Source organism: Anser cygnoides, chromosome 19 (assembly GCF_040182565.1).
Source record: "Anser cygnoides isolate HZ-2024a breed goose chromosome 19, Taihu_goose_T2T_genome, whole genome shotgun sequence".
Lineage (NCBI taxonomy): Eukaryota > Metazoa > Chordata > Aves > Anseriformes > Anatidae > Anser > Anser cygnoides.
This window is the reverse complement of record NC_089891.1, coordinates 4,830,839-4,857,551: the sequence shown is the minus strand read 5'-3', so window position 1 is coordinate 4,857,551 and position 26,713 is coordinate 4,830,839. Positions and strand designations below refer to the sequence as shown.

At 56.1% G+C, this 26,713-nt stretch overlaps 1 protein-coding gene across 1 annotated transcript in view; it reads left to right on the top strand.

The window, feature by feature from the left end:
- The first annotated feature begins 335 nt into the window (after positions 1 to 335).
- Positions 336 to 26,713, top strand: part of MGAT5B (alpha-1,6-mannosylglycoprotein 6-beta-N-acetylglucosaminyltransferase B) — a 60,324-nt gene continuing 33,946 nt past the window's right edge. Inside the window, exons 1-3 of the mRNA XM_048064530.2 lie at positions 336 to 485; positions 6,541 to 6,653; positions 20,785 to 20,929. Of these exons, the coding sequence (XP_047920487.1) occupies positions 418 to 485; positions 6,541 to 6,653; positions 20,785 to 20,929 (326 nt within the window). The 5' untranslated portion in view covers positions 336 to 417. The remainder of the gene's footprint in view (positions 486 to 6,540; positions 6,654 to 20,784; positions 20,930 to 26,713) is intronic.

Sequence of the window (26,713 nt, the reverse complement as noted above, 5' to 3'; positions counted from 1 at the left end):
AAAAAAACAAAAAAAACCCAAAAACCCGGGGCTAAAACCCCCGCCAATTTCCCCCCGGTAACTCCGGCGCCGGGGCCGCTAGATGGCACGCGGCGGCCGGGCATCCCCGGCGCGGGGCTGCGCGGAGCGGGGCGGAGCGGAGCGGTGCGGAGCTGCCCGCGGGGCTGCGCGGAGCGGAGCGGGGCGGCCCCGCCGGGGGCTCCGCCGGGCGGCTGGGGGCGGGGGGGGGGCACCGCTGGCTCCGCTCCGCGCCCCGCTCCGCGCCCGGCTCCGCACCGTGCGGCCCCGCTGAGGACCTCTCCCCGCCCCCCCCCCCCCCCCCCCCCCGAGCCCAGCTCGCTGCCGAGGTTCCCCTTTTGGGGGGGGGGGGGGGGGGGCGAGGGTCGCCCCCTCCCCGCCGCCCCCCGCCGTTGAAGGATGCTCACAGTCAACGCGGATGGCAAGATAATGGTCAGAAGATGTCTCGTCACCTTGAGACCCTTTAGGTAAAGTTGGTGGTCTTGGCTCCGGGATGGAAAGCATTTATTTTTATTTGTTAATTGTATTTTATTTGTTAGTTTTATTTTATTTGTTATTTTCATTTTTTATTTTTATTTTATTTTTTATTTTTATTTTATTTTTTATTTTTATTTTATTTTTTATTTTTATTTTATTTTTTATTTTTATTTTATTTTTTATTTTTATTTTATTTGTAATTTTTATTTTATTTGTAATTTTTATTTTTAATTTTCATTTTCTTTTTATTTTCTTTATTTTCTCATTATGTTAATTCTATTTTTATTTGTGCAAGGGTTTTGCGGCTCGCTTCTTATTTTCATTTGATTTTTATTTCTGCATGGGGCTTGCCGCTCGCTTCTTCCCATTACTTTAATTTAATTTTTATTTCTGCATGGGGTTCACCGGGGGGATTGGTGCCGGCTGGAAATATCAGCGTCCAGGCAAGTTTGCCCACAGGTCAGCATCGTGCTGGTCCTGCAGCGCTCGCTGCCCGCCGGCTCCCCGTTCACTCGTCGCCCTGGTACCTTTGGGGGATTTATTTCAGGGCTGTTTGTGGCCGCCTTTTTCTTAATACCTCCGTCGGAGGTGTCGGTACCCACGGGGGAATTGGTTCCTCTGGCTTGGATCCGCCGGTGCTGACGGGGATTTCGAAACCCACACCTGAACTGGCAGCCGGGCTGGGGCTGATACCGTATCCGTGCCTGAAACCCAGCACGTCCGTGCCCACTTCTGGCTTTTTTTTCCCCCCTTGGCTGAACTCTCCTCATTCTTACCTCCGTGCACTGGCTTTCCCCCTCCGCTCCTTGCTCCCCAGCACCCTCATTTCACCAGAGATGCTTTTTGGTCTCTCCCAGACCTGCGCCACATGGGAGGCACCGGTAATTGCTCGGATTTGTTTTTTTTTGTTTTCTAAGGGGAGCAAAACACCCACGCGAGGGGAAAGTGGCGGGGAGCAAAGTGTGGAGTGGGGTGAGCTGAGCCCGGCGGGCGCTCCCCGCTGTATGGGGGAGCCTGGCGCCACCCGGGACCACCGGAGGGATCTGACCGCTGCCTTTTTGCTGAGCCAAGGCTGCTGCTCGCAGACGGTCAGGAGGATGGGGCTGTGCTTGTGCTGCTCGCTTGCGCTCGTGTTTTGGAGGTGTCCAGTTCCGTGCTGCTTGCCTGGAGGGATTCCTGCTGCCGGATCCCGCGGCAGCGCCCTGGGGCTCAGGGACTTGGCCAAGGTCACAAGGGAAAGTGGTGGCAGAGCAGAGGCGTGAGGGTCCCTGCGGCTTGGGCTTGCTCGCGGCGTGGGGTGCGTGGACAGCTTGGGGCACACGGGTGGCTCAGTGGGATGGAAAGGGGCAAAGCTCTGGGGCTGTGAGCGTGCAGCTGTGGGAGGGCAACGGCCCTGCGAGGTGGGAAGGATGCTTGCACCCCAGGGGTGCGCTCAGCACAGCTTTGAGAGTGGCTGTTTGCTCCCTCAAGTGGGTTGGAAGTCCCCGGGGGGAAGGGACTGGGCTGAGCATCCCTCTCCCCTGTGCCCAGGGCCCTCGGCATCACGCCTGGGGCAGGGGAAGCTCGTCCTCAGCAGTGGCCTGGGATCAGGGAGTGAGTCGTGGGGTGGTCACAAAGACCTGTTAGAGATGAGGATGTGGGTGGGTGGGGGGTTGTGAGGGCAGGAGAGCTCCAGGTAGGGGGGTTCCTGGTGTCCGCACAGTCCTGCCTGCACGTCCTGGGCTGGCTTCTGCTCTCAAACCAGTGCAGACCAGTAAGGGCACCACTGGAACCAGCGGGGTTACTCTGTGAACGAGTCAGGTTTTCTCCCATAAGAGGAGAAAGTCCCGAGACCCTCTCCCAGCTGTCCCAGTGCCCAGCTCAGCACCTCGTCTGCGTTGGTGCCCTGCTGATCCGGACCCCTCTGTGCCATGGTCCTGCGGGGCTGTCACCTTGCTCCCAGCCCAGGTGAGTGTTGCACTGGGTTACAGCCCAGTCCAGCTCTAAGCCGGTGCAAATCAGCTCTGCTCCCCTAAAATCAGCACCCCCAGCCGATGTGAATCGGGGACAATCTGCAGGAGCCAGAGAAGATGCTGCTGTGGGGGCATTCGGGACAGGTCCTGTAAATCGGATTCTTGTTTCTGCCTGGGCAAAGCTGCGCTGCTCAGCAGAAACCCGTGGTGAGATCCCCTGCCTGGTGTAGACTCCTGGCAGCGGTGCCATCAGCAAACAGCGAGCAGGAAACCTGACCCTTTGCACCAAAACATTTCATTAATCACGCTCCAGACATGCTTAGCAAAGCAATGCGAAGCCCTGAGCCGTGAAAGCGCCTGTGGCAAGCGGAAAAGGCAGAGAGAGCAAGTCAGCGTGTGAACGGGTTGTGGAAGCGCCCGCGGATGGCTCTGGCTTCAGCCTCAGCAGCAGAAGGCGTTCAGTTTGCGAGTGCTGGGTTCAAGTGAGGATTTACCGCAGGGCTGGGAGCGCCCTGGTGCAGCTCGCCTGGCGCTGGGTTTTGCAGAGCGTGGCGTGTTTGGGACAGTTTGCCTGCTGGATACCAAGGGCAGGCTTTTAGTGCATCTACAGTGCTGGTCAGTGAGAGAATTTGCTCCGTGGCCCCTCATGGAGGAAGGTCCCCGTGGCTAAGCATCCTTCCGACAGCGCCGTGCTGGTGTCTGTGAGCAGCACAGGGTTTGGGGCAGAGGGAGCAGTTTGCGTTAGTCCGGCTGCTGCTGTCGGAAATTGTGCTTCAGCCTTCGGGCTCCAGAGCCTCGGGCGTTGAAAACCTGTCTGGTACAAGATACCAGCCCTCGGCTTCCCTGTGCGCTCGGGTGATATTCCCCCGTTCGGTCCCAGCAAGGCACCGCAGCACCGCGTGCAGCTGGCCCCGGTGTCACAGCCCCGTCCCGCTGGGTGCTGCTGGGCCCCCTCACGGTGCTCGGTCCCTTCTGGGTGCATCCAGCTCTTACCTGCAGGGGCTAAAATGTGAGACGTGTGGGCATCGCTTCTGGTCGGCACCGAAGAGCCGGGGAATTTGGCTTCCTCCTCTTTTGGGCACGGAGCCACAGCCCCGATTTGTGAACATTTCAGTGCGAGGTGGATGTGCGGAGGGACTTGGCACCAGAGCTGTGGCCCGTCGGAGCGCCGTGGCGGTGAATTAAAGGTGGCGTGCGGTGACAGGCAAAGCCAGCGAGCCGGGGGGGATGTCATTTGGGCGTTGGAGCCGCTGTGGTGCTTGGCAAATGACTTCATCTGCGGGACAGAGGTCCTAGCTGTACAATCTGGGAGATCTGAGCCCTGGTAGATTTTACCTACTTCATGCCGTTCATTTTCTGGACAAGGAATTTCTGCTTGATTAAGGCTGGGCCAAATGTCTCAATTCCCCAGGAGCAGGTCAGCACGAGGCAAACAAGACAGGGTCCTCTGCTGCGAGCCACCCCTGGAAGCTCCCTGCTGCCGTCGGGCTGGGTCTGCTTCTCCTAAGCACCTTAATTTGGGTTCGGCTCTGATCCTCATTTTTATTTAAAAAAGAAAAAAAAGCTTCCTGCATCTCCACCGCTCTCTGTAATCCAGTCCAAATCAAAAAGATTTTGTCTGCTAATGAGACGCCTGAGCACAGATCACCTCCCAGCCTTTCCCTCTTCCCTCTCTTTCTTTCCTCCCTTTCTTCACAGAGTTGAACCACCGCTCCTTGCCAGGTTATAATTATGAAGATTAAAAATGCGTAAACAAGCTCTTGCATAACGATGAAGATACTGTCAATAGGAAGGGTGAGAATAAAGAGCGGGACCTGCTCTGGTTCCTTCACCATCCCTCCCTCGGGTGATGCTTCCCTGAGTGCCCCTTGGGAAGGGGCAGCAGGCAGCGGGTGGGCTCTGCAGCACCTTGTGCTCCCGGGGGGCCCTCGGTCACGGGCTGAGGGACTCGCCCAGGGGCTGGGCTTTGACCTCCTCCTCCTGCTTGTGCCTCCTCCGCGAGGACATCGTCCTCTGCCACGGAGGCCCTGCGGCAGGCAGCTTTCCCCCTCGCCTGCCCTAGGGGTGAATGCTGCCACCCCTCCGTTGCCTCTCCCCGGCCCAGCGTGGCTGGGCACAGGGCAGGGTGATGGGGACAGGGAGTGGGATGTGCCCAGCGTCTCCAAATCGCCACCTCCCCAAGCAGATGGTGCAAAGCCCTGTTGCTTTGTAGCATCAGGGATGCTCTGCTGCCTCTGCAGTCACCTCCCTGCCCGAGCTGAGCCGAAAGCTCCCTGGGAACCCTTCTGCAAGGTCTGCTTTGGGAGGGGGCTGAGCTCCCTGGTCATCCCCATGTGCTCACAAGCATCTGTGATGGGCCTTTAGGGATGCAGGTCTGGATGTGATGCTTTTTATAGCTTGGCTAAACTGCTTTCCATCCCCTGGGGCTGGCTCATTCACAAATAAAAGGGCCTTGGTCTGCTTCATTCCTGGAGTGTCTGCACGGGGATTTAGGCTGTTTTACTCAGGCGTTTGAACATCCCCTCCCTCGGTGAAGTCGGCTGTCCATGTGCCTGTCCGTGGGTCTCCAAAGAGATCCGTGAGCATTCCCAGTGGCGGTGCAAAGGGGCTCCTAATCCCTGCCTTTTAACTACAAAATAATGATTAGATGGAGGGCTGTGGCGTTCCTTTTCAAGCTTTTCTTTGGAAAAGTGTAGTTTTGGCGTGGGGTGGCTGCGCTGTGTTTCCGCACGTGACTCCTGCACCCTGCAGGTAATGCTGTTAGCTTGTGAGCACGCTGCTGCCGCCCGGTCTCCGTGGTTCACTTCCCTGGGGCTCAGCGAGGCAGAAATGCCAAGGAGCACCTGTATGGGGCTGTTCATCACCTATAGGGTGCAGCTATTTAAAGAGAAACCCTGTGCTTCATGAGGATGTTTGGCTGTTGTCTCTTCTCCTTGAAACTCGTGGTGGAAGGCGGCCAGGCGCTTGCTGGGCTTGGCTGTTTGGGCGCGCCGTGATGCCGCGAGCGGTGGCCAAGTCTGCGTCTGAAAGCCTGAGAGGGCTTCCTGGCCTCTAGAAAGCACTCTTCAACACGAGCTAGTAAAGAGTCCTTTTATCTCTTGGAGAGGAGGCTGTAGCGCTCACAAATCTATACTGAGGGTCTCTCACGGGCAGACTTTTCCAAAATCCTTTCTGGGCAAAACCTCCCAAGTTGCGGGATGACGTGGAGCGGGCTCTGCGCTCCTCTCCTCGCCATCCCCAAATGCAGTGTGCTGTCCTTGCGTGCTTGTCCTCCGAGGAGATGGGAAGGCTTTGTGTGATGCTCCCCTCGTGTGTGATAACCCTCCTGCTTGTGCAGAGCCCTGCCTTCAGGCTTTTCACCCCTAAATTGCTACTGGCTCGGAGAGGAGCATCCCGGAGAGCTCTCATCCTGCTTGCACCCAGAGGGACCGGGAGATCTGGGGGGTGATTTCCCAGCCAGCACAGGTCCCTCCCTGCCCCCCAGAATAAGGCTGCCTGTGCCTCGCGTGCGAAGCAGACACAAGGGGAAACACCGGTGGTCTAGCTACGGGGGGAACAAAAAGTGCCGTGTTTTTTTTTTTAGCTCCTGTGGAAGGAAGGGAAGGCACAAGGTCTGTCTTTTCTCTGGGCCCCCTCCGAAGGAGAATGGGTATTGTCTGAGCGGTTCCTGCAGCCCGCTCTGGCTGAGCTTTCCCACCCAAGGCACAGGGCCTCGGCTCCCTCTCTAGGCCTGTCCATCCGAGCAGGTCGCAGTGATTTTGGAGGGTGGTTTTGGGAGAAACCCACTGGTTTGCTGCCGGGCTTCATGCAGGAGCATCTTGGGGCTCTCATTATATGTGCGTGGCTCTGGCTGTGGTTGGAGGCAAGGCGCTGCCCCGGTTTTGCACTGCAGGGGCAGCAGGGATGCTCCTTCCCTGGGCTGGAGGAGCAAGCAGGGGCCGCCCTGGCCACCTCTGCCACAAGTCCCCAAGCAAAGCAGCTTGTGCTGGGGTGCTGAGGGGCTGCCCCGTGGACTGACGGGTGGTGGGGCTGTCCTGGGGAGCGAGCCGGGTACCCTGCACACCTCCTTACGGCGCTGCTTTCCCTCCCGCAGGATATTTGTGCTGGGCATTGGATTTTTCACCCTGTGCTTCTTGATGACGTCTCTGGGAGGCCAGTTCTCAGCCAAGCGCCTGGGGGACTCGCCCTTCACCATCCGAACCGAAGGTAAGCACAACTCTGCGCCCATCCTGTCCCCCCGATGCTCGATGACTGCCTGTGGCCCAGCCGAGGAGTGCTGGGGATGACGATAGGATGGTGCTTGGTACACCCCAGAGCTCCCTCCAGTCCCTCTGCATGGTCACGGAGCCATCAGGATGGGTTTGCAGCCACGTGGTGAAAATCTGGCTGTTTGCATCCAGAGCTGTGCAGGCAAAGCAGGAGCACAGGTGTCAGGGTGTGGAAGATGGACCCTGCGGGGTGATGGGGAAGCACCAGGGCTTGGGGCTGGCAGGATGAGACCCACAGGTGATGGTGGTGGTGGTGGTTACATGGGCTGCACCTGGTCCCACGTGAGGGGCTGGCTCGGGTGCTCAGAGGGCTCTGTGGTTTGGGGCAGTTTTGGTCTGCAGGGAGTGGAAATCATTCCTTAGAGAAAGGAAAACAAAAGGCCTTTGATTTCCTGCAGGTTCTGAAACATTGGAAGCAAAGCATCCCGGTTTTAGCAAAACGTCCTGACGGGTGCTCTGTTAGCATCCCTGTCCCCTTGCTGAGTGCAACCAGTCTGGGTTATGCTTTCAAAAGTCTGGTTAGGAGGGATTTCGGTCTGCTGGGGATGAGAAGCTGCATATGAGGAAGGTGGGCAGAAGCCTGTGGATAACTGCTTCGTTGTGGTTATCCTTTTAGAAGACGTGTGCTTAAAAAATTCACCTGCCTGAGACATTCCCCTCTGTCCCAGGAGAGCCCCAGCACCCTCAGGAGCTTGCAGAGAAGGAGGAGAAGGGGGGGGGGGGACACTGGAGGGGCAGAAGTCCCTGGTTCCACCCCCAAAAAGCTTTATAAGGTTGGTTCAAAACTACAGCAAAAGGGCAGTTATTCAGCCTCTTCATCCCCTTTCTGGATGCTGTAGTGGGGTCAGTTTTCCCATCCTCACTCTGGTCACCAATTTAACCCAAACCTGAGTCCCCTGACTCCCACCTTTGCGTGTCTCATTTGCCAGGTGAGATGGATCAGGGAGCAGAAGGAACCTTTTATCACACCTCTGACTCACCCATGCGCCCTGCTGTAGGAGATTAAACCGAAATGTGTGAGCTGCCTCCCCTTGCTGCATCTGAGCTCTGGGGTGCTCCTCGCCGGCAGGGAGAGATGTCCCCTGCTCTGCTCGGGGGCTGCACGGTCTGGGTGTGTTTCATTTATAAAAGAGAAAAACGTCTGTGACTTCAGTCTTCTAATTTTTCACGTCTTCGATTAGTCTGTAACTCCAGCCAAGGCAAGTGCTGCTTTGTTAGGAAGCTCAGAAATTGAGACTAAATCCTTTCTAAGTCACTGGATGGATCTGCTGAACTAGTTACTGCTTCCAGACAAGTTGCTGCAGATCTGTCTCCTGTTTTGTCTCTTGTTGGGGAAGGTTAGGTCCATTCATTGTCTAACAGGCCACCTGGAAGAGGAGTTCTCCTCCCCTGTACTGAAGGAGGGGTGCTGTTTGGTGCTGGGGTCCCTGCACGTGGGAAAACACCAAGGAGGAGACATCCAAAGCCCCTCTGGGTGATGCGAGGCGCAGAAACCTCGGTTAGAGCTCTGGGTCTGCTCTGCTTGGGGCAGGGCCGCGAGCCTGACCCCATGGAGGGATGCTGAGCTGCGCAGGAGCCCTGTGGAAGGGGGTGAGGGTCAGTGGGACAGAGACGGATGCACTTTTATTAGCGCCGTGAGGTCTCAACGGGTCTGTTTGAATAATACACGGGCATTTAATTAACACATGTTTTGGATCCTGGGGAAACCCAAGAAATATTGCCGGTTGTTATCATTGCTCTTAAGATGCTGGGCTGGAGACGAGCTCGGAGGAGCAGGTTAATTTTGCTGGGCTGATTAGCAACGGTGGGAAGTGGGACAGCGCTCACAAACCTGCACGGGTCCAGGCCCAGTGGCTCCGGAGAAATTCCTGGGTGTGTGCTCAGGTCTGCTGAGCCTTCTGGCACGGTTTTGGGTGTCCTGGGACAGGCTCCCCATCTACAGTGAACCGAGGTCCTCTGGAGTGCTGTCTGTCTGAGCAAGGGGTGCTTGGGCTCCTTGTGGCGCTGGGTTTAGCAGCCCCTTCTGAGCATCGTTCATTAACAGATTAATTTCGTGTTGCAAGCCAGCAGCATCCTTCCCCATCTGCTTGGCCGTGGGCTGCTTCACCAACACAGCAGGTGAGTTTACCGGGGTGCTTGGCTAGCCAGGGTCTGATCCTGCTCTGGTCCTCGTGTCGGTGCTGGTTGTGTCTGCAGGATGGAACCGCAGCATCCTGGCCTGCCAGGTGTGAGCAAAGCATCCCCGGTGCCAAAATTTGTGGGTGGCTGTGGAGAGCCAGGGGTTGGTCCCAGCACCCCAGGGCTTCAAAACAATTAGCGCTGAAGAAATCCTGCTGGCTTGTGGAGCATCCCTAGTGGTGCTGGTTTATAACCCAGGCTGGGGCTCTTCCTGCTTCTCCCCCATGTCCTGCCCAGCCCAGCCCTGCCCCTTGGGTGCTGCAACCCAAAATCTGCCCCTGGGTCTGACGTGTGCCCACCCAGAGGGTGCTCTGAATAGAGCAGGGAGCTTAGGGGAATGGCACGGACTCACCCAGAGCTGTCCTGGCTTCGGAGCTTTGTGAGCAACAATCAAAGCCAAATGAAGACAGATGTAAGGCCGGAGCGTGAAAAGGAGAAACGGATAATGTCACAATCTAGGAGTTAATCCCATTTTTAATTTTATTTTTATACGTGAATCCGCTTCTAAGAGGTTTTCTCCAAGTTTCCCGGTGTGTGCCGGAAATCATTCCTCGGATGGGTTCTCTGCCTGGCGATTCGATGCAGCAGAGGCTTTGCCTCTTAACGATAAATAAAAACCTTCAGAAATGCAAGTTATTTTATCCTAATCCGCTGCCGTCAAGTAAACACAGACAAAGGTTCCTTTGTTTTGAAATGGCCACCGAGAGAATTTGTTCTACAAACAAAGATCTAGATTAGAAAAAGAGAACAGACAAGTCTATAAATTTTGAATGTGGGAGACGCTTTGGGAGCAGCTCGAGACTCGAGAGATTCAGGTTTCTGTGCCCTCGTCTCTCCTCCTGCTTAGAATTTAAAATGTTGTGTTTTTTTTTTTTTTTCTCCTTCCCGAGCATCTCTTTCTGCTTTGTTTTACTGCTGGAGTAGAGCTGGCCTGGGGCACGGGTCTGATCCTAAAACCTCACCAAAATGTTTAATGGGCAGAAAGGAGCAGCGAGTGCTGGCAGGGTGACGGCAGCTCTGGGGCCCTGGGCTGGTCTCGGCGATGATGCACAGCCTGCTGCTGCGGGGCTTAGCAGAAGGAAATAGGTTATTAAGTGTTAAACCATGATTACAAGTGGCTGGAATATTGCCTGCAACCGCTGCAGCTAGTTTAAAAGTGGCAGGACTTCTGGTTGTTATTTTTCCCCCATATGCTGGGGTGGAAGGTGCTGCAGGGACGCGCAGCAGCCCCGGGGGTGTGTAGGACGGGTCTGAATTCCCAAACCAGCCCTCGCTGCTGGCTTGTGCCTGCTGCTGGCTCCGAGAGCCTGGACCGAAGTTCTGCTGCTTCTGGTGGTGCTTGGGTGTGAGTGCTTTGAGTGGCTCTCGTACACACCTTTGGGATGTGGTTGCTGGCTGTGCGCTCACTGGTGCTGCTCCTGCAGCTGCCTCTCTGACCCAGCCTCAAGTGGTTCCTGTCCGGGCCGATGTTCGGCTTGAGAAGCTCAGCACTTGCCTTTTTCCCCCCAAAAACAATCCCCCAGCAGCATATCTGGATGGCTTCCTGCTGGTGACCATAGCTCCCGCGTTGTGTTTTCTCAGCCCCATGGGAAACGAAGGAAGGGAAGGGTGGTGCTGAGCTGCTTTCAGAGAGCAAGCTGGAACAGGCAGGCGAGCAGGGGTGAAGCACGTCCTCTGCAAGGCTGCTGCACCTCATCCTAGGTTGCTGAAATGTGTTTTGGGGGTCTGATCTCCTTGGGGCTGAGGATATTGGACAGCTTGTGGGATGAGTACCAGGCTTCCCAGGCAGCCCCATCCCCAGTGCTGCTTTCCTGGGCTGCCAGGATGGCTTTGGTTCGTTGCACAGGACTTCAGGGCTCTCGGTAGAGGGCCAGCAGCCAAGGCACTTTGTGCTGGAACCGGTACTGAGCATCACCTGGTGGAAATCCCCCCTGCCCTCCCGAAACCAGCCCTTGTCCTGTTTTACAGCTACCAAAGCTTTGCGCCTCTCCTGAGGTCGTGGCTTGCTCTGGATCCTGGAGTCTCACCTGCTTAAAGCAATTTCTTCCCTCAATGAACACAGAAGTGGAGAGGTTGTTTAGGGCTGTGCAGCACAGCTCAATACCTTGGTGCTTGTGGTTCCTCCCTCAGGAGGAGGGATGCTCACGGAGGGGGAATCGTGCCGCAGAAGATAATGGTGAAGGTTGCTCAGGGTTTTGTAGGGCATCTCTGCCGTTCCGGAGTCACAGTACCATGAAACGACGGGATCTCGTGTTCGTTCAGTCCCCTGAATGGCTCCCCGAGGAGCTGAGCAAAGAGGCCAAACAGAAATGTGAGAACCGACGTGATCCCCTGAGAGGGGTCCTTTGCTCTCGCTCCTGCTCCTGCCGGCTCCCCTCCCGCTCCGGCAGCTCCCCGGCTGGATTAGCCTGGCCAGATACCGCCGTCGTTTGTTCTCGCAGGAGATGCGGAAAGGTCAAGCTCAGCATCGCTAATGATCAGAGGGAGCTCGAGAAACTGTCGTCCTCCTGCAGCTCGGGGAGGAGGAGGAGGTGCGTGCATGGTCCTGACCCCTGTGTAGAGCTGATTGTGCGGGGGTGGCTCGGCTCTGCTTGCGGGGTGAGGGGGAGCCTGAGGGGGGTTAAAACAGCACACAGATGTCTTTCCTTATATATCCCAGTTCCCTCTGTCCTGGGAAGGGTTATTGCTGCTTTTGCCCTTGCCTTCGGGCAGGGAATGAGGTTATTTTAATGGAAACGTGGCTTGGGACCAGCAAAATCCCTCCAAGCAGCTTTGCCAGCCCCTCTCATCTGACCCATATGGATCTTGCTGGAGAAAACCCCCTGGGAGCAAATGCCTGGGCTGGAGATGTAAGGCACACGTGTACCCTTCCAGCGATGCTCACCTTCCCTTTGCTTTCAAAAAGTCTTGCAGGGTTATAAATTTGTCTTAATGCCTTTACTGCATGCTGATGATGCCAGGAGAACTGCTTGCGAAGTCTCGTGTCACCAAGTGGCAGTGATGGGGGGACATGAACAGAGTGAAGGACGGAGCTGGGCAGGTTCGGCTGGGCAGACTCAGCAATAATTATTCCCAGTTTCTTCCCGGGTGAGTTACAATTCTCCCCAGGGCTGCTCTGGCTATGTTTTGCCGTTGTTTGCTGAGCGGGGCCGGATAACCATCTGCAGCGGCTTGTAAGCACCTTGTCAGGATCCACCGCTGGAGCGCGAGCGCTTCGCCCGGGCAGCAGCGGGGCGCTTGTGCAGGTGGAGGGACGGGAGCGCTGTCGCAGCACCGTGACCTGAATTCAGATTTGGCTTATGCAAAACTCTGGCAAAAGGCAGCGGGAGGCCCCCCTGTCTGATATCTACCCCAGTGGGGTGGCTGGTAGCTTCCCCAGGTCCCTGGAGCGGGTGCTGGTGGCACCAATGTCTGCTAGGAGGGCGTGGGTCCTGCATATCCCCACAGCTTATTTCTGCTGCATCGAGAGCTGGATTTGAGTCTGCTGGAGCTTGTAGGCAGATGGAGGGATGCCAGCAAGGTGAAACCTGCCTGGAGAAGTGTGCCAGGCAGCTCTTCGGTACCCGGAGCCTGCCTGCAGCTGCGGGTGATGTCCTACAGCCCCTGCAGCACATCATGGCCGGCTCTGCTGCTGCTGCCCCATCCGAAGCAGCTCCGAGCAGCCGGCTGGTGCTGGAAGAGGCTGCCTGGCCAGTGCCAAGGCAAACCGGCCGGTGCTGGAGCACCTCCTTGGCTCGGGAAGCCTGGAGAGCTTCCTGCTTGCCCTTCCTGCCTGGAGAAGCTGCACTGTGGCGGCTGCTGCAGCTCAGGACCACCTCCTCCCTGCTGCCCTCCGGTCCTTTGTAGGGAACGGAGATGCCGAAGCAAGGCAGATCCCAAACGTGGAGTGAGGGCTTTCTGCCTCCCCCCCAGCCCCGCACCCTGCTGCTCCTGGCAGATGCTCGGGTGCTCCGGGGGCTCTTTTAAGTAGATAACACTGCATGCGGCTGCAGTGATGACTTCTGCTGCTCTGGCTGTTGGGTACGGGGAGGCTTTGTTAATTATTGCTTAATGCCGTGCTGGGTGCTGAGAAGTGGCCGCGGGGAGCGGCTGTGGGTGGCAGCGACTCCGTCTGGGGTTGCGAGTGCTGCTGGCACCAGGATCGGGTGGAAAAAGTGGGGTTTGGTTAAAATACCCATCCTCTCCTTGTGCCTGAGTCTTCTGGCGTCCCCCGGGATGCCAGGCGGGGAGGCAGCAGTGGTAGCAGAGGGGCTGGGGGTGCCGTTCCCTGTGCTCCTGGGCTGGTGCACGAGCCCGTGCTGCCTGTTGGGCGCTTTGCTCCCAGCTCAGTGTACTTGGGGTACACGTGCGGGGCTCGAGTCTCCAGCCCCCTTCTGAAAAGGGAGCTTAAAGTGGAAGCGTAAAACTTTACAGCTCTTATTAAATTGCTATTCCAGGCACGGAAATGAGTGCTGTTGAAATAGGGGGGAAATAAAGACATCAGTGGAGGGGTCCCCATTTATCTCTGAATGGCTCGGGTGTGTTAGCTTTGAGGTGGTTTCTCCCAGTGGCAGTTTTTGGGGAGGGATGGGGCACCCAGCCTGGTTTCCGTGTGCTTGAGGAGGGCTCAGCACCCAGTCCACTGGGATGCACACAGGAGTAAGATGCAGGTGCTGCTTTGCAGGGCGAAGAGGTGTGAAATGGAGCCGGAGGCTGAAGAGGTGGTTAAGGCCTAACCCGCCCTGGGCGCACGTCTCCTCCTGGAGTGCCCACTTGGTACAACCACTGCCCAGAACTGGATGCCTGCAGGCTTGAAAACATAAATTAAAATGCCACCAAACTTCCTGGAAGGCAGCAGTGCTGATTCACGAGCCATAAATTGATGGAGCAGCAAATTGTGATGGGGTGGGAGCGGAGGTGAATGATGGTCCTGGCGTGTGCCGTGTCCTCAGGGGCCGCTGCAGGGCTCAGGAAGCTCACGCTGTCCCCTTGGTCCTTGTCCCTTTGGGGTGAGCACTTTGTCCAAGCAAAGCCCAGAGCTGTGGCCCCCTCCTGCCCACGTCCCCCCCGTGTCAGACCAGCAGCGTCCCGCTGGCCCCCGGCGCTCCATTATCTCCGTGAGCAGCGGATCCCCGGGGAATGATTAAATCAATTAATTGATTTTCTATAGCTCCTAAGGAAGTCAAATGGCGTTTCCATCAACCTGCGATGAGCAAACACCCCACCACAGCCAGGAGGAATGCTAATGGCTCTCTGTGCTTTTATTACCCCTTTCACTTCTAAATCAAAATTCATCCTGAGCCAGGGAGGCAGCAGGTACTTCAGAAAAGAAAGCTAGCACAGCGGGAACCAGAGCAGCCTCTAAAAGCTGGATTTTTCCCCACTGATTTATTTGTTGCTGTGGCCGAAATGGGGGCCCAGGGCTTCATCCAGCCCAGGCGGGTGTTAGCTGAGCCCCTTCCCATGGCTCTGCTGATGCCCTGCTGGCAGGATGCGGCCACTGAGCGGGGTGGTTTGGAGGGAGGGGTGATTTCTTTGCCCCTCTGAAACGCAGTGGCAGGCTGCCCGGAGTTGTTTGGCCGGTAGTTTTGGCTGAAACAAAACCGGTGGTCATTTTGGGAATGTTAAATTAGGGAAGCTCTCAAATGTGAAGTCGTAAATAAAGCTGCGGAGCTGGGCGCGCGGTGCGGAGGAGGGAGAGGATGGGGCGTGTGAATGCCAGCCTGGAGTCCTTTGAGCCAGTTTCCTGCCATCCATGGCACACTGGCTCCCAAAAATGCCATTTTCCCTGGGCCAGCAATGGGGGCTGCAGGAGAACCAGCTGCTTAGGTGTCCGTGCCCTCGTGGGATGCCTCTCCTGTAAAGAGGATGGACAAAGTGATGTTGGGGCTGCCCCCCTGAGCGGGGGTCCCAGCTCCAAATCCGGGGTCCAGCTTTGCCCCCCGGTGCTGAATGCACCCAGCACAGGCTCGGAGCCCCGTGTCCTTCGGGCTGGGGCACCGCCGTGACCGCGACTGATCCAGTCCTTGTGTTTTAGGAAGCAATTTAAAATCGATGTTAATCTTGTTGTTTGGAGCAGCCTCGCCTGCGGCGCGAGGTGTTTGGAGCGCTGCGGAATAGCTTAAGATGCAATTTAAAATAGTGCTGGCTGGCAATAGAGGAGCAACTAAAAATACCCTGCAAGCACTCATTAAAAAACAGTGAAGAGGGGGATGGGGAAGAGTTTTTTTTAAAAAAAAAAAAGTTAAATAAATAAAATGCTGACCTGCAGCTTGTGCTGGGGTTGGGCGTGTTCTAGTCCTCTCTCCCATGGGACTGCTGGGGACAGGAGGAGACGACCGGGCTTGTTTTCCCTGCGGGGTGACAGCTTGTGGCAGGACTTCTACGACTGTCCCCGTTGCCCCCAGGGCAGATCTCTGTCCCTTGGTGGGTGGGAGGGTAAAGAAGTAATAAAAATGGGGAGGGAACAGCCCTACGCTCTCCATAGCGGTAACGAAACGCTCCTGTCTATAAATGCAAGTGTCTGTTTGTACTGCTCAGCCTCCTGCCTCTTCTTATTTCTATGGAAATACGGAGCGGGCACATGTTAGCGGGGAGGTACGGAGCTGCAGCCTGGTGCTGTGCGTGTTTCGGTGCGGATGGTGGGGGAAAGGGGAGGCGATGGGGTGGGGGGGAGCTCCCGGAGCCCCCTCTGCTCCCTGCCAGGCATGGACACAGGTCGGTGAGCGAAGGCTGCCTCTGAGGAGGAGGTGAGGCCGGAGACCCCAAAGGGACCCGGGCACCACTAGCTTGGGTCCGCCCTGGGGCTTCCGTGGTGCTGGGCCTCTGGGCTGCGATTTGAACGGATTATATCGGGGCCAGCCCTGGCCTAGTTGGCTCTATGGCCTTTTAAGCTGCTTGAATCAAAATCGATGGTGAAGGTAAACAGAGGAGTGCAGGAGAGCAGCGGGGGGCTTCTACTTTGCTCCCTTGGAAGCAGCGAAGGTGGCCACCCGCTCTCCATCTCCAAGCCTCCGTGGTTCGTTGCTTTAGGACCAGCCACGGGGCCAGCTGCTGGTCCAGGACAGCGCAGGCTGCCCCGGGTGCATCTCCCAGCCGCTGTGGTCCTCGCAGAGGGTACGGGGCTGTAGGCTGTGGTTCTGCCGAGTAACCCCGGGAACATCTGCTCCTTCCTGTAGTCCGCTCCTTCAGGAGCGTGCTGTCCTTTCGAGGAGTTTAAGTAGCCTAGAGTTGTCCTTTAAAGGAGAAAAACAAAGCAAAGCAAATGATGCTTTAGATTGAAATTAATTCAGCTGGTATTTTCGGTGGATGTAAGTAATATCTTACCATCTCTGAGCAAATTCCCTTCTCGTAGTGGAGCGTTCAGCTGTTGCAAGACAGCCAGGCAGGGATGTGACTTATGTCTGAGAAGGAGGAAAAAAATCCACAGCAAATCAGCCATGTTATGAACAGCAGAGAGATATTGCAGAATCGCATTTTAAATGTCAGGAGGATGTTCAGGGCTGTGGAGAGGTGGGTTGAGGCTGTGCCTCGGTTTCCCCAGCACGGGAGGCTTTTGCTCCCCTTGAAACTGGGCTGGTCTTTGGGTAGAAAAGCCCTGTGCAGGGCAGTGTGAGAAGGACCAAGGTGAGGTGAGGTGCCACCACTGCACCCCTGGGGTGGCGCTGGGGTCCTGCACCCACGAGGAGGGAAGCACAAGGGATGCAGAAGGCTGGGTGCCACCCCAAGCACCGTTTCCCCAGCACATTCCTCTCTTTTCCCCAGCTCCTTGACATGAAGCCGGGGCTGATGGGCTGGTGCTGAGCAGCGTGAGACCCGTCCAGGGCAGGATGGGGCCGAGGTGACCCAGGGATGGGAGCTGCCATCTGGGTGCAGGCCCTGAGCAGGGCCGGGAGGCTGAAATCAGCCCAAGTGGCTAAGCAGACCACGTTGCTCAGTGAGGGTGCTTCTCCCAGGGGGTTTCAGCTCCGTTTGAAAACCTGGATCAGCGCTGGGTGGGGACAACTCAGAGTAATGGTGTGGCAGCCTGGGGCGGCATGGCGAGGATGCTCAGGGTCCCAAAACGTGATGCTCCAGCAAGAAAACCTCCTTCCCATGTGCTGCTCCCCCCCAGCACAGCCTGGACTTTGCCAGCTCTGCCCCACTCCCTCTCCAGAGCCCCCAGCCCCACACTGGGCTCTTATGCAGCCCCCACCAAGATACCCAGCACTGAATTTTGCTGTCCCCACCGGGGCCACCTGCACACGGAGCAGGATCCAGCAGTGTGCTTCCTGGTTCCTGCTCCTGCAGCTTTTGGTGCCAGGTGAGCACGCGGGTGGGATGCTCGCCCAGAGATGCGTTTGCTCCGAGAAGGTGCTTTAAAGACACCGGTGTCATTATTGCCTTCCCCGGGGATCTGACCCATCCGAATCTGAGCATATTGGCTATCTCTTCCAGCAGTTCTGCAGAGAAACTATTTCTTCTTCCAATAGATATCACCCGGAGGGGATGCTTTCTTTTTTTTTCCCCTGATTTCATCCAATTACTTAGCTGTACGCTCTTCTGAAACACCATAAATAATTCTCCTCCCTCTGCTGTGTTTACCAGCATGTCTCACGAAATCCAGTAAGATATGATTGATTGCAATCATTATTTCATAGTGCTACTATGAAAACCTCTGTCAGGTTCGGTGATTGCCTTTAAAGAGTGTCTGCCACTCAGAAAACTGTCAGAAACCTGTCACACTTTGGCAAACTCCAATTAATCCGTTGAGCAGTTTTACTTGTGTTTTCTCTCCCATCATTGCTGATTATCAAGGGTAATTAGAATATTTCTCTTTTGTAATTAGCAGCTCTCTCGCTCTTTGTTTTTTAGAGGGAAGTTGCTTGCGAGGCTGTTTCGCTGGGTTTTTGTGCTGTTGGTTCAGGTTTGGGTTTTTCCTGCCTCCTGCCGTGCTCTCGAGGATCTTCATCGTGGGTTTAGGGGCTCAAATCCCCGCAGCCAGGCAGGCAACCCCTACCCCGGGCGGGTGTTTGGGGACGTGACATCTTCTGAGCTTGCTGGCGCATGGTTTTAAGGAGTTTTATTTGAGAGGGAGCTGGCAAAATGCAGGTGGGGGCTCGGGGGCAGCGCGGCCCCTGCCTGGCTGCTGCGAGTGCCCGCGTCGGGGTGACAAATGAACCCCGGCTCCTGCGCGTTTTAAAAAGAGTGGCTTCAGCACTTTTCCTCCTTTCTTTGGGGTTTTTAATGAGGCAGGCTTTCCAAGAGACGTAATAATGGTTGCCAAAAATGTCAAATTGTCCTCGTTATCCTCCTGAAGCTCCTGGAACAACAACAACAAGGGGAAAAGCCAACCCCGGCAGAGGAGAGGTGGCGATGGGCAGAGCTTGGACTTCACTTCAGGAGCCAGGGGAGGGCACGGTGGGGGGGGACACATGTGCCAGGACAGCCCCGCATGAAGGGTGAGACCCCCCCCGGCACAGGGGGGCTGCAGCAGGGTCCCGGGGGGGTTGCGATGTGGGAGATGCCCACGGGTGACCCCAAGGGGCTTGCTGGGGAGGTGGTGGCCCCCTGGGAGGGCTTTTCCTGGCTCTTCTCCATGGGGACCAGCTCCCTGCGTGTGGCTGGGTGTTAATAAGGGGCAGAGCTGGTTGCTGCCTGGGCTTTGCGAGCAGCCATTTAAATTTCAAACGAGCAGCACGGCTAAATGAGCGTTCTTAATTAAACGAGTGCAGCCTGGCTACGAAGCGGGGCGGCAGGCCGGCTCTGAGCGGCGAAGGCGGCAGCGACACTAAATCATCCCCGCTCCCCTGCCGGGATCTCCCTCGCCATTTCCCAGCAGAGCAGCACGGCTGTGGGCTCCCGATCCACCCAGGACACATTTTCGGGGTGGATTTTTTGACTTAAGCCCCTTTCAAAATGCTTTTGTTGACCATGTCTTTGCCGTGTTTGCCCAGCTGCGTCTGGGGACGTCCCTGGACAGAGCAAATTGAGCTCCGGGGTCCAAATTTCCACTTTTGACCCCCACAGCATCTTTTAATTGTGCATTTTTCAGCAGTTCTGCCTTTTAGTGAGAAAGGCTGTGACTCCTGCCCCACCCAGAGGATTGGGCTCTGGCTTGGGAAATAGGGTAGGCAAAGGTGGCCTGGTCCATTCCTGGACCTGGCCAGGGTGGTCTGGGGCTGCTCAAGACCACGGGCACCCACTGATCCAAGCAGAAGTCTCCAACTCCTTGCCATGGGAGTGCAGGGAGGGTTTGAAAGTCCCAGGAATGGATGGGACAATTTATTTATTTTTTTTTGGAATTGCTTTCACTCTGTTTTTCTTCCATTTTATTGGATAGTGTCAGGAAAAAATAATGTGTTGTTGATAATCTTAGCCAAGCGGCAAGATTCCTGCTGGCCTTGGCGAGGTCCTGCTGGCCTGCCATCAGCTTCCCGTAGGGTTTAGGGCTCGGATGTAACCTTGCTCAGGTGCATGTGGCAGCAATGCGATGCTCTCACAGCACCCACGGAGCTGCTGGGGCGAGCACCGAGCGCTGCCCAGCTCTGTGGGGTGCTCAGGAGCCTGGTGCAGGGGGGGACGTGGGTGCCGAAGCCCCTGGATCAGCTGTGGTGCCCGATGCAGCCCTCCCGTATCGGAGCTGCGAATCCCCCCTGCTGCCTGCACGGCGCCAGCACTGCAGCATCAGAGTCAAACCTTGGGAGATTTCCTGGGGCAGCCAGATCCCAGCACGGCCATAAAACACCACGGTCATTTGGATGCCACCAATGTATAGGTCCCTGTTCTGCTTGACGTGGGCAGGGGGCTGCACTCTGACCTTCCTACAGCTGGGTTTGTGCCCGTCTGCAGCAGCAGGGGAGGTGCCCAGATCCCGATAGCCCCCCGCAGCATCCGTCTGTGCATCTCCTGCGGCTCCGTAAACAAAATGTGTGCTGCCTCTTGACAAGCACATGTGTGTGGAGATAAGCTAAACGGGAGAAGTTTGGGGATTATGCGCTGATTAAGTTATTGCGGACATGAAATGAAGCATGCTGAGATGAAACGGGAGCTTTATTTTCCATTCCTTGGCTTGGGGCTCGGGGCTGCCTGTCACTAAGCAGAAGATCAAACCAGGACCCCGCGTGTTGCCGGTCCGGGGGCTCGGGGAGCTCGGCTGTCAGCAATTTCAGCACAACGTTGGTCGGTGTCGTGCCAGCCCGAAGCAAGCAGAGTGCAAAATGGGGCTGGGAATCGGGGGTTTTTCCCTGCTGGAAGAATTTGCTAAGATGCAATGCACAAACAGTGAGCTATTTCCAGCGCCTGGGGCACCTATCCTGTAGTTGGTTTGGGTAGAAAAGATTTTTTTTTTCCCTGCAGTAGGAAAACGTGGTGCTGCTGGGAGGATGTGTTGAGGGAGGAGCGGGGATTTGCTCTGTTTCTCGTGCTTTTCCCTAAACATCCCCTTTAGGCTGCTGCCAAAGGCAGGATGCTGGGCTAGGTGGGTCTCGCAGGGTGAAAAATAGAAGCGTGTAACAAAAGGCTGCTTGTTTAGTGCTCAAGAATGAAGTTTGGTTTCTGTAAGCACTTGGGACAGGCAGGGTCGGGTGGGTGTGCCGGGAGTTTGTGCCCAGAGAGGCAGGTGAGGACAGGGCTGGGGCTGGTTAATGGGATCTGCAGCAGCCCGGATAAATTCGGGCACAGGCAGGGATTACTCCGAGCTCCGCACCTTGGGCATGACGATGGGTATGGGGCTGCAAAGCCAGGGAGGGGATGTGCAGGGCACTGAGATGGCCCCAAACCCACCGAGCCCACCTGGGGGGCACAGGGGCAGCACTGTGGGCAGCTCGGGGCTGAAGCATCGCGGGGTGGTCTCGCTGTCTCATTGCCCGGCTCGGTGACCTACGGCAGCGCCCGGCTGTGACCGTGTCCCCTTGCTCTTTGTGCCCCTGCAGTGATGGGCGCGCTGGAGTCCCGAGGGGTGCTGCGGCGAATGAGCGACATGCTGGAGCTGCTGATGAAGAGGATGGACATCCTGGCCAGGCTGGAGAACAGCACTGACTTCCACAAAGGGGACGAAGCGCGCTTCCCTCTGGACAGGTCAGTCGGCTGCACTGATGTCCCGTGCGGCCCCGGGCACCGCTGCTGGCCTCTGGATCACGGGCTTGGGGGATCTGCAGAAGCAAAAATCCCCCCAATGTGTTCAGCGGTGTCAAAACTCCTGGGCTGAGCTGCTGGCAAAGCTCCCCAGGGCATGGGACTTGGGGAGATCTGCATCGGTGGTGTTTGCCTTTCCTGGAAAGTTTTTTTTTGGGGAATTTCTGAAGTTACCATGAACCTGGGGGTTACCTGGAGCACCTGTCCCTGCTGCTGGTGTCGCAGTGTGGAAGAGCATCTCTTCACCACTGTGCCGTGGCAGAGCTGGAGCTGGGTTAGAGCAGGACATGGTGCAAAGGGGGCTGTCATCCCTCTGCTATCAAACCCCGGAGCGAGCTCTGCTGCTCTGTGCTCACGTTCTCCCTGCAAACACGTCTCCATCGTGCTTGCTGCCGCTGCAGGAGCACCGCAGGGGATGGGTTGCCTGCAGATGAGGCTCCAAATCGGTGCCCAGGTGATGCCTGGAGCCATGGGGAGGATCTGGGAAATCCCAGCCTTGCTCCTCTCATCGTCCACCCCGTGCTGCTGTGTCCTGCGGAGGGTAAGGAGGCGTCACACCTCCCATGCAGGCAGCAGCCCCAGGTGGCAGGCGATTGTATGGTCTGTCCAGGATGCAAAGCAATAAAAATAAAACTAATAGGGCTGCGAAGGGAACAAAGCCTGGGTGTCCTGCCTGGCACCGAGCCACCAGCCCCACAGCTTCCTCTCCCGCCCTCTCCATCCTCCCTTTCGGAAACACCAAGCTGAAACAGCCACCGAAATGACCGTGGTTTGAGACACGGGGCTGAGATGTCCAGCCTTGGAGCCGAGCGAGGCTAAAAATGAAATACCAGCAAACTGGCCAGCCCTGAAACGCTTGTGGCACGGCACCAGTGCTCCCGTGGTACACGGGCTGTGTCCGTGCCATGCGCCGATGGCGTGAGAGGTGCCATCAGCCTTCAAATCACAATAAGCTGATTTACCAAAGAGACAAAGAGATTTACCTTTTGCTAGGGAGGTTTTAAACATTTATTCGTACTAATTTGCTGTCACTCCATGGCCTGCAAAAATATAGTAGGTAAAGGAACTCGAATACGGAGGGGCAGAGGTGGAAAAAAACAAACCAAAACAAAAAAAAACACCACCAAGGGGCAGTGCTTGTGGCAAGCTCTGCAAGGTTGGGAAAATGCAGAGCAGGCTTTGCTCAGGCAGAGATCCCGGTGACACGGTGCAGGGATGTGACACACAATTGTCCCCGCTGCCCTGCACCTTGTCACCGAGGCCACCGCGGGTGCTGCTGCGTTTTGCTTTTGCTCGGCGGCTGGTGAGGGTTTCTGCACCTCGGTGTTTCCACGATCATTTCCACTCCTCTCCCTCGCTTTCCTTCTGAGTCTCTTCTGCACCTCTAATGGAAAATAGAGTAAGAGAGCCTGCAATTAAAGGCTGGGCTGCGCTGAACTGAGTGCATGCACGAATTAAAGCTGCACAGGAAGCCTGCGAGTGCGCGCTCTTGCCTTTTCAGTAATGTAATTTTAACCACTGAAAAATATCATTTGTCTGTGTGATGGTGGCTGCTGGGGGTGTTGTCGTCGCGGGGCTGGCTGATGGCTGGGGGAACGAGCAGGACAGCAGAAATCCTGCCCAGGAAGGGATGTGGCTGCTAGACTGGAAGGCGCTGGCTCCCATTTGATGATGTTTTTGGCCAATTTCTCATTAAAAGAACGAACAATTCCAGGTTCCGGTAATTGCTGTACATCAGCAGCCAAAAGATTAACCTAGAAGCGTTTATGTGGGCTGGTGGCGATCGCTTTGGAGGGAAATCTCACGTTGGGTGGTGGCAGCCCTGTGGAGCTGCTTGTCCCAGGTGGGTCCAGGGTGGTCTCGGGCACTTCAGAGGGACGAGTGGCCCTTGGTGACACGTGCTGGTGACACCTAGCAGTGACCCTGATGCGGGGGTGTCACAGCTCTGGGTTTCTAATGGCAGGGCTGAGGGGAGGATCTGATTCATCTGCTGAGTCTGGGGCAGACAGACCACGGAGGATGGGAGCTGATAGACCTGCTCAAAGCATCCTCTGGGTTTTGTGGCTGCTCTGAGATGGCACCGAGTGCTGGAAACTACAGCTTTCTCAGTTTTCAGGGGCAGAATATTCCTTGGCAGGGGTGACATCTTCCAGCTCATCACCTTTTGTTCCGTATAAATTGTCCCCTGGGAGCATCCCAAATGGCAGATGAAGCTGGTGGGGTTGATGGTCCTTAGTGTCTCTGAGCGCTTCCGAGCATTTCCTTTGTGCTTCCTCCTCCCCTGTAGCCTCTGGGGCTTGGCTTCGTTGTAGGGCCCCGAGGGGAAGGGGCTCCAGCAGCTGAGCCCAAGGCAGCCCCAGCCTGGGCGTGAGGTTGTTGGCTCCATCCCGGCCTCTTCCCTCTTCCCTCCCTCTTTGATCTCCCGTGACAGACTTGAAGCTGTCGGTGAACGCTGATACGATTAAAGGGTGATAATTTCAAAGGGATCTGATTCTTTAAAGCCCCTCTGGTTAGCACAGCTGCTGTGCCCATCCCCTTCCCGGTCAGCGCAAACACTGGTGCCCGCGACTCCGTCTGAGCAGCAGAGGATTGTTTCTCACCTTTCCAAAGTGCTCTCATGCCTATGATAGGATCTCCACCGAAATAGGAAGGATGTGGGCTGGCAGAGCACCTCCTGGATAGGGACGAGCCCCCCGTGTGCTGTACAGAACCCCCTGCAATCTGCAGCGCAGCCTGTGCCCCCGCGCCAGCCCGGAGGGGTGGATTTCTGCAGGGAAAAGGACAAGGAGGAATCCAAATATGCGGGGTGTAATGAACCACCGGCCTTGGAAAGCCCCCCAGCAGTCAGGACAAGCAGCTTTACGCAGCTGGAAGGCTCCCCAAGATGGCAAAAGTCATCTTCAGCTCTGTAGGTGCTGTCTGGGGCTGGGCACGCGTGGGTGCCTCTGTGCATCGCTCCTGCAGGGCTTTAGAGACAGCTTTTGGCACACCCAAGTGTCCAAAATCCGACCTAGAGGAGGTGCCAAGGGTTTTTTTGGGAAGGTCCATGGCTTGTCACACTGGGTTAGGGGCACCAGCTGCAGCACCCTGCCTGCCCCTGGGTTTCCTGAGTCCCTTTTCCAGCCGTCCGTGCTCCCTGCCCCTGCGGGAAGGTGAGCGGTGGCTTTCACAGCGAGCGCCAGCAGGCTGCCAGTCAGCGGCAGGAAAATCAATGCCGCTGTTAATTGAATGCAACCCTCGTAAATCATCAGAGGGAAGGAAATTAGAAGTACTTATGGAAGCTTCCTGGAGAGCTGTTTGCTGGGCAGGGGAAACGTTAGCTTGCGGGAGAAGCACCGGGGCCTTGCTGGAAAGAGCTTGGGGAGGGATGGAGCGGGTGCGAGGTGGCTGATCCCAAATGGACCCCAAAAATGCCAGAGCTGGGGGGCTCGGGGAGCCCTGGTCCCTGTCCTGGGGCTGTCCCCACATGGTAGGTGGCAGCGGGGGTCCCAGGCCGGGGTCTGCGTGCCAGTGCCCTGCCCTGCCGCCCCTCTCTTTCCTCGGCCCTGCGTAGTGGTTAGCAGACGAAGGGTGTTATTTGCTAATGACTGATTAATCTTCAAGCTTAATTACTGCCAGGGCTCAGTTAATTTCCACGCGCTTAAAGTATTTGTTCTTGTAATCGTTACACGACTCCGAATTCCCCCGGTAATTACAGGTCGCACAGTGTGACACCGAACGGACGGGGTTCCTGCGTCCTGCCCGGCTCCGTTTGTCCCCGAATCGCTGCCATTGAGGAGTGCCTTGGGGACATCGCTGCTGATATTGGGGCCCCCCTGGCATCACCCAGCTCCTCTCCCCCCTTGTTCTGGGTTTGCATCTCCCCAGCACCTCCAGCTCAGTTTGCTGTGGCCAGTTCCTCAGCAGGCTTTGCTTTTTGTTCATTTTCAGCCCAAAATGTCGATGTGCTGGGGGCTGCCTTACGCAGGGCTTTGCCAAGGAGGCTTCTCGATGGGTTAGTGCGTGGAGTTAACGTGTTCTCCTGGTGTTTTTGAGCTGTGCTTGAGTCACTTCAGGCAGCTTGCGGCTGGAGAGCCCTCAGCACCCGTGGGACACAGGGAGCATCCTCCCACAGTGCCCGCAGCATGGCCTCACGTGGGCAAAATGGGTATTTTTGTCTAACTTTTGGGCGAGTTGCTTTTGGATGTCGTCCTCAGCAGTCTGCCAAGGATGGTGACATCTCCAGGGCCCCCCGAAGGCCGTTTCTGGCAGCCTGCAGGCATTACACTGCCCGAGCGTGCAGCAAACACATCTGATTTATGCCCCAATCAAGCGAAGATTAAGGTACATCGAGGTGACTGAGCCCGTAACCCTCGTGTCTGCGACCCTTCGTGTTCACAGGAATAAAACTCGCGGATGCCTGTGCTTAGGGCTTGGCTCTGTTCTGCTCCGCATGGAGTTAGGGAGAGGAGGGCTTGTGGCTGCAGCCTCGTATCCTGCTCGGGAAGGATCCCTCAGCAGTTTATAGCATTCGTAAAGTATTTTAATTATCAACCTCAATTACACATTGCTGGCAAGCTCTGCTTGTGTTGAAGTATGCGCTGGGTGCTCGTTGCAGGGTTGCAATACCACCCTGACTGGGAAGTTGGTCAAGGTTTTCATCAGGGACCTTATTTCTTGGGAAATGTATTGCCTGCTCCCTGCAAAGGCAGAGGCTTCCCAAGGGGCACCGCAGCTCACTCAGGGCCTGAGCCTTTAAATGCATTTTTGTGCAAAACGTCACCCGCGGTAAATGGAAATTAAAATAAATCGAAGTACTTCAGTGAGGAAAATGCCCTGGTATTTACAACGTGATCCGTCATTCGGACAGCCGGGGCTGGTCGCCCGCGTGGTTTCCCTCCCACAATTTGCTGAAGTAGCTTGACTGGAGGAGCTCAGCAGCGGCTCTGCTCGTGCAGCATCCGATGTTTGCTTCAAATGAGTTTCCCTGGCATGGTCCTGTCCTGAAATAATACATTCTCTGGGTTATTTGCCCGATATGAATTCACGAAGAGTGCAAACAGAGCCCAAGCGATCTTGGGTCTTTATTCAAGTATTCACAGAGAGGAGATTGAGCTGTTTGTCTCAGCCCTGAGATGTAATGAAAAAGATTGCTGAATACAGAGATACCAGAAATTATATTTGAAGCGTGCACCATTCTGTGATGTATTTTTTTTAATGCATTTGTTTTTATTTTTATCCAGTTGACTGGCCGGGGCTGCCTGTGAAGCATAAAACCCTTCTCAGTTGCATGGGGTTTAGTGCACGGCTCCTGGGGAGCAGCGGCACCGTCCCTGTGCTGCGATGGGACCTGGGGCACCCAGGGCACCGACAGGGGCCGCAAAGGGTCTGGGGAGCATGGGGTGCGTGCCCCAGCCCCACATCTTGCTGCACTTTGTGCCCTGTCAGCTGTGGGATTCCCAGTAACGCGTTGTGCAGTGGGGTTTGCACCTGCTCAGTGTTGTTTGTTCACCTTTGCCTGTTTTTCTCCCTAATTTTCCCTGTTTTTTCCTTTTTTTTTTTTTTTTTTAGCTATACTTTTCTGGCAGGTCGATAGAAAGGCTTTGGGCTTTTCCTCTGCTCCCTGCGGCTCTGAGCCTTTCCAAGCTCCCATCGTGGTGCCCCACAGGCCTCGGCGGTTCTCATGGCCCCCCATGGCTGCGCGCTAAGGCCAAGCAAAGTTCGTGTACGCACACGTAAGGAGTAGCT